The 7,483-nt window shown below is 43.4% G+C and overlaps 1 protein-coding gene across 1 annotated transcript; it reads left to right on the top strand.

The window, feature by feature from the left end:
- Positions 1-5,298: 5,298 nt before the first annotated feature.
- Positions 5,299-7,044, top strand: LOC142175890 (uncharacterized). The gene is made up of 5 exons (XM_075242897.1): positions 5,299-5,468; positions 5,519-6,021; positions 6,103-6,175; positions 6,289-6,481; positions 6,922-7,044. The coding sequence occupies exons 1-5, from the start codon at positions 5,299-5,301 to the stop codon at positions 7,042-7,044; spliced, it is 1,062 nt and encodes a 353-aa protein (XP_075098998.1).
- The last annotated feature ends 439 nt before the right edge of the window (positions 7,045-7,483 follow it).

Here is a 7,483-nt window from a genome sequence, read left to right as displayed (position 1 = left end):
ATAATTTTGCATGACCCGTCGTCGGTTCGGGAAGAACCTCGATTTCAAGTCGTTAGCGGTGATGTTTAAGCACCTCGGAAAGTTTAGCTAGTAGGCTGATTAGCTCGAAGCCTTGCGATTTGGAGCTGAGATGGTCGAAGCTCGCTTGCCTGTTGAGGGAAGCCTGTTTTAACCGATTTTTTAATTAGATTCGAAGTAATGGCCTGTGATTTTGTTGGCGACGTTCGGGCATCCTCGAGTCACGTTAATTTGGCTGGTGTAGCCATTTTGACTGTAGTCATATGTGTTTGCCGAAGCCATTTTTGATCCCGAGTACGATAGTTTAAGCGTCCACATCGAGGGTATGCCCTTTCGGGAGTCTTACAAATGTGACACATAGCCTAATCTTTGGGATTGAATTTTATGCCTGTAGTAAGGTCTTACAAATTTTTCATGCCTGTTGAGGTCTTACAGTTTTTCACGCCTGTTGAGGTCTTACAGTTTTTTCATGGCTATTGAGGTCTTATAGTGATTTGTTGCTACGTAAAATAGATCTAGCTAGACCAAGTTTGCCTGCTCGGGGTCTTACGGCATCGGGTTTTCCAGTAAATAGCGTTTGACGACAGTCTCCAAGTCATCCAGTTTGCTTAGGCTCGAATGCCGTTACTCGTGAGATCGGAATTGCCTCGTTGGGGCCTTATGAGCACGGAGTTCCGACCCTGAGGTCGTGTGGATTCCAAATTGTTGATGCTCAGTTTCTGAGTGTTTCGAAACATACTCGGTGGAGGGATCCTTGCCGCGAGTATGCTGAATTTTATTTTGGAGTACGAGATGCTTTTAGCGAAAGATATTCTTTGATTGCTTGGCATAAATAAATATTGTTTCGTTGCTGTGAGCTAGGCCTGCGCGAGCACGGCTCTTTTGACCGTTTGGCCCGGTATGCGATTTCCTATTGGAACTTAGTCTGTCGTTCCCCGGCCCTTCCGAGTGGACGACGTCTTCAGGGGGGGGATGCCTTCCATCATTCGAAGTTGATTGCAAAAGAAGCCCTGTGAGCTTGTCGGATCTTCCTTAGGAGGCACGTTGCTGCGCTAAGAACCTTGCGGGCGAGACCCTCTTCGGAGCAGAAGTTCGGCTGCGGGGAAAGAATACGACGGGTGCCGTTAAGGACTTGGGATCTTTGGGTAGGGTTAACACTTCCGAATGCCCTGGCCGGGTGTCTGCATACAGGTTAGTGTAAAATAACGAAGGAGAGAGGTAGTTTTACCGTACCGCGAGGTATGTAGGTGGTGTTTCGAGGTCCAATATGTCACTGTTGTTTTGGAGCGAGGACTCTGTACAGCCATCCGCTGTGTTTTAATCGGGCTTGGCCAAAGACATGGTTTGATTACCCTTTAACTTTTTCGAGAGTGGAGATATTGGTGCTGGTGATACGTTATGTGACGCGAACATTCCCCTTGCCGTGTGTTGCTCCCTGCCGACAGTTTTAATTCCGTCCCTTGCGGAGGGTTTCATCCTTTGGCGATGGGGGGATGACACTGCCTTTACGCAATGCGTCCGTGGTCGTCTGAATAAGGCGTTCATGCCTTGCGCCTCCTTTGATGATACGGAACTTGGTGTTCCGGTCTGGGCCAGTCGTGCTGACAAAGAGAATGGTCTTTCTTCTCGTAGTCTTGATCACCGAGTGGACTCCCCCAAAGATTCGAGAGGCGGGCGTGACTTGGTCCGGTGGTCTAAGCCGCCCTATCATCCTTGGCTCGACGATGTTGATCGAGCCACCTCAATTCATGAGCACATGTTGTATTTGAAATGAATTGAATGAGAAAGAAGGTTACCAGTGCATTGGTTGAGGCTGGGACACCGTCTCGGTATCCTTTCTGCTGAACGTGAGGGCGTCCTTGGGAATAGATCCCCGGATTCGCTTTTCTCTGGTGACGGGCATCTTTAACCTCCTCTTTATAAGTTCTTGGAGAGTGTCGTTGCTCCTCCACTATCATGGTAATATATTGCGGCCCACTCGCCTCGTTCCTCTCGACCGCATTCATTACTCGAAACTGAACTTGAGCACGATCGCTCGGCAGTTCTCGACAGTGATTTTTATTAAATAGCTTCGCTTTTTTCCTTCTGAGCTGGTGGCCATCTGCGGCCCCATGACCATGCGTATCATATAGTTCACACAACAGGCTGTGATTCCTCTGAGAGGGATTTGATTGAATAGGCCTGGGCCATTTGGCGTCCCTGGTTTTGCCGATGGTGAACACGATGTCTGATACAACGATGTTGAAATTGTATCCTGATGGGCGAGGCGCCCTCGCTGGCCTTGTATCCCTGTCGAATCTGGCTCTATTGATGATTCCTCGAGGATATTGTCCTCGATCCATTCTTCGATCGTAGCGAGGTAGGTTGCATCTCGGGGCATTCCTCCTGTCTGTGGCATACGGCCGGTATCTACCCTTATTTGGCGTCGGTTTCTTTTCCAAGAGCCTGCTTGGGTATACTGAGCCCGAGGGGGCTCCCAGCTGGTCATCCGCGACCCTGATTTGCGACTGGTGCCGGATGAGGACTTCCGACTAGGTCTTGGCTGGATACCTGATCAAGTTCAGTTTCAACTGCCTTTAAATCACCAGGCTTTGCTCATTTAGGCTTTGAGTGAAGGCCTGCACCACCCGGTCGTCTGAGACCGGGGGTAGTTCCGTTCATTCCATCTGGGGGCGAGATGCGAATTCTAGCAGCATCTCATTCTCCCTTTGCTCAATCTCGAATGTGTTGGGCTTTCCCGTCGTTGCTTCGATGGCACCGAGGTGTGGCTTCATGAAGGAATCCGCCAGTATAGCAAGTGAGTTTATGGGGTTGGGAGCTAGGCTATGATGTCGCATTGTGCCCCCCTTCGAGAGTGTTTCCCCGAATTTTTTCAACAATATGAACTCAATCTCGTCATTCTTTATATCGTTCCTTTTACCGCACAGGTGTAGGCGGTAAAGTACTCATTAGGGTCAGTGGTCCCGTTGTACTTAGGGTGTTCCGGCATTCTGAATTTCTTTGGGATGGGTTTCGGGGCCGCCTCCTTGGGGAACGGCCTTTGTATGAACTTCTTTGAATCCACGCCCTTAGGGATAAGGGACGCACTTGGGATTTGGTCGACCCTAGAGTTGTAGGTCTCAACCTTCCTGTCATTGGCCACTATCATTTTCTCGCCCGATTCAATCCTCAAGCATTTTTACTATGGTCGGGTCGGCTATCGACCCATTATTGCTCGATCTCATGGGTACCTATTCTGGGAGAGCTGTTTCCGACGCTGCCGTGCTGGGAGTCTTCGGATGGCTTTGTAACTAGGCGATAGCCAACTGTTGTGCCTGCAACATTTCAAAAATATTATGAAGACTAACTTCCGGTACTTCCCGAGCCGGGGTCTTCTGAGCTTCCTGTTGGTCGCCATGTTGCATGCTTCTGTCGGTGTGTGAGGTTTCGTTGACCTGCTGCGCGTCTTGCGAACCCGCGTCCGCTGAAATCGGTCCAGGTGCGTTATTGGGGTTCTGCGGTGGCACGCCAATGACTGGAACAACCACATCGTTTTCTCCGTGATTTTCAAGGTAGTCGTTCTCAACTCTATTTACCGAGCCAGACATTTTGACCTGAAATCAAAAAATCTTGGACAAGAAAAAGCGTGAAAGATAACTTGCATTTGTGTAATGAAACCAACAAGAAAATAATCACTATTAGTTTTAGCTCCACGGTGGGCACCAAACTGTTTACCGTGAAAATGGTATTAACAATTAAATTTGTAAATGGGACTCTAAAAATGCGTGATCTATTTTTACGCTAGTTGTTTAGAGCAGTTGATGCTAGGCGTATGAAATTTAACGACGAAATACAAGTTAAAATGGGGCAGTGATCAAACCGAGGGGTTTGCTTCCCGGGCTTCGGACTGATCTATAAAAGGCCTCGAGGTCGATACCCGGCTCGAGCTCGAGCTATCGAGGGTAACCGGGAAGGGGATAACAAAGAGTGGCCTCGAGGGAGTAAGTTAGAGAGAAAAAAGAGAGAAAGAGAATTATTATTGATCTCGTGTGGAGTAGTTGGAGTAATAACAACCCTTTACAAAGTGGTGAAGATCCCCTTTATATAGGAGGGGAATCCTGCCATAATACAAAATATATTAATTGTAAAAGCATGGAGATGGGATGGCAACGCGACACCTCGATACAGGCACTGGGTAGGCCGACTCTGTCAGACTTAGCCGTGTGCCTTGGGAATTCCCCATTTTGCTCTAGCCTCGATCTACGTCCTCTCTAAGTCGGGCCTCGACGAGCTGCGAGGAAGGGAACTCGGTCACAGCTTCGCGCCCTCGGAATCTCGAGGTATTCTTCTGAAGTGACTTGATAGCAAGAAATTAGGCCCTCTAATTTCGCCGCATACAATACGTTATTTTATATTCTCCAGAAAAGGAAAGTGATGGTAATGACATTGCTGAATATCCCATTAACACCTTCAGTCCTAATGCTCAATAAAATCCAGAAGTTAGCAGAGAATTTGATGAAATCATTGGAAACCATAACCTACCACCAGAAGGTCTAGGTTCTTACAGAGGTGGCAAAAGCAAAGGGGAGGCAATGCCCCCCTAACAAGGTCTAGAGCTAAGCTCACAGCCCTTACTCAAACCCTCTAGGATTAATACACTTATACGGAATATCAGAGGCATCAAAAGTACCTTTGAAAGACTCAAGTACATTAATCTCAGTAATAATCTTTCTTTCATAGCAATTTTAGAACCTTTTGCCAACAAGGAAAAGATTAATACTTTCAAAAATGCATTGGGATTTTCACAAACCTACTCCAATGTCAACATCAAGATATGGCTTTTCTGCAAAGATGATATCAGTTGCACCATCATCGATGATAAAGAGCAAGTTCTAACATGTATCATTAAACTTAATAATTATGTACAAGTGATGATATCTACTGTATATGCCAAGACAAAACTTTACAAACACTGCTATGAGGATTCCATCATGGGAAGATCTATAAAACCTAGCTGGAAAGAATATACCATGGTGTGTAGCAGGAGATTTCAATTGCATAGTAGAAGCCCATGAAAAAGGAGGAGGAGCTCCACACAAGCACCAAAAGGCCTTACCCTTCATTAACTGCATCGTCGATTGTGACTTGATTGACTAGGATACTCAGTTCAAAATTTCACCTGGGCAATGATTGGGCGCCTGAGAGAAGGATATGTAAAAGACTTGACAGAGTATTGGTAAACCATCTATGTGCCAACAAATATTCAAAGTCATCAGTCATTCATATGCCTAGAATTTTCATATGCCTAGAGTAAATTCTAATCATGCCCCTTTACACTTCAAGATTGCTACTCCTAGGCCCCCTAATATTAAGTATTTTAGATTCTTAAACTTATGGATCATTCAAGAAGGCTTCAAGGAACTGATCAAAGAAGCTTGGGACATTCAAGTGTATGGAAATCCTTTTTGGAGGTTCCATAAAAAAAAGAGTACAAGTACTAAACTTTCCAATATTGGTCCAGACAAGTCTTGGGAGACATCTTTGCTGATACAAAGAACTTGGAACATGAGTTTGACTATTTTGAGGAGCGATCGATTACTAGTAAAAATGAGTACAATAGAGCTATCCTCAACAAAAAGAAGGACGAGCTTACAGGACATTTAAAAATTCAACATGCCTATTGGAAACAGAAAGCAAATCTTCAGTGGGCTAAAGATGTTGATATGAATACTAGTTTCTTCCATAAATCTGTCACAACGATAAGAAGAATACTAGCCATCCAGAAAATTAAGAATGAAGATGAACAATGGATAGAAGAAGAAGATCAGATAGCGAATGAAGCTATCAAGTGTTTTGAGAATCTTTTCAAGCAACCCCAACAACAAGCAGACCTGAGTAATTTTGAATGTCTTGAAAATATAATCACTAATCAAGACAATACAGAACTTACTAGGATGCCCACAAAGGAGGAAATTAAGGAGACAGTCTTCTCCATGAATCCAGATTTTGCTCCAGGATTAGATGGTTTTACAACTTTATTTTTCTAGTAAAGTTGGAAAATAATTGCACATGATCTAACAAATCTTGTTAATTTCTTTTATGCAGGTAATGACCTTTCCAAATATGTAACTCACACATGTATGGTATTAATCCCTAAGATTAATAATCCAGAATTCATGTCAGACTTGAGGCCAATTAGTCTTACCGATGTTATTTGTAAAGTCCTCTTCAAACTGATCAATAAGAGGTTGACTGAGCTATTACCTAAATTAATTTCTCCCAACCAATCAGGTTTTTCAGAGGAAGAGTTATCACAGAGAACATTATGCTAACTCAAGAACTAACTCACAATATGTCTAGAGATAGCAATGGAGATAATATGATCATAAAGCTTGACATGTCTAAGGGATATGATAGGATCTCAAGGTCCTTTTTATGTCACATGCTGAGAAAATTAGGGTTCACAAAGAGTTGGATTGATTTGGTTTTCAGACTAATTTCAAATACATTGTATTTAATTTCTCTAAAATGGCACTAGAAAATATTTTTTTCACCTCATCCAGGGGCTTAAGGCAAGGAGACCCTATTTCCCACTTACTCTTTCTACTTTCGTCTGAGCTAAATTCAAAAATGTTTAATGGTATCTCCTCTAGCCCGGAGTTTACTCCTTATAAAATAGAAAGAATGGCCCTTGTACTATACACCTATCTTATGCAGATGACACAATTTTTTTCAGCTCAACAAATCATATATCTATTAAGATTATTAAATAGTGTCTAGATGAATACACTAATATATCGGGACAACAAATTAACTTTAGTTAATCCCGCTTCTATCTTCACCCAAATGATGGAGAATCCCAGATAAACCTCATCAAACAACTGACTGATTTCTCTACTAAAAGCTTCCTTTTCATTTATGTAGGAGCACCCATATACATTGGAAGGAAAAAGGTGGGATATTTCGGTGAGCTCATTGCCAAGATTAGTAGGAGAATACAAGGATGGAATGGAACCCCAATGTCTTATTGTGGCAAAGCAGTTTTGATCAAATCTATCTTCTATTCTATTTTGATGCATACCTTAGTTGCTGTCAACCTTCCAAAGACTACATTACAACTAATGAAAAGACAATTCTCTAATTCCTTTTAGGGAAACTCGGAGGATGGAAAAAAAATTACTGGATTGCTTGGAATGCATTATGCTTTGATAAAAATGAGGGAGGAGCAGGTTTTAGATCTATAAATGATATTGACAAATCCTTTGCAGCAAAAGCTTGATGGAATCTAAGAACCAAAGAAACACTCTGGAGAGAACTCATCGAAGCTAAATACTGCAAAAACATTCATCTAGTCAGAGCTATATGGAAACCTGGGCACTCACAAATTTGGAAGAGACTAATGGACATAAAGCTTAAGGTGGAAAAACTCATTAAATGGAGAATGAGAGACGGAATTATTTCCTTCTAGTGGGATGATTGGTCTGAT

The sequence above is a fragment of the Nicotiana tabacum genome, chromosome 3, assembly GCF_000715075.1.
Source record: "Nicotiana tabacum cultivar K326 chromosome 3, ASM71507v2, whole genome shotgun sequence".
Lineage (NCBI taxonomy): Eukaryota > Viridiplantae > Streptophyta > Magnoliopsida > Solanales > Solanaceae > Nicotiana > Nicotiana tabacum.
Note: the sequence above shows the minus strand (reverse complement) of the source record. Positions and strands in the feature narration are given on the sequence as shown.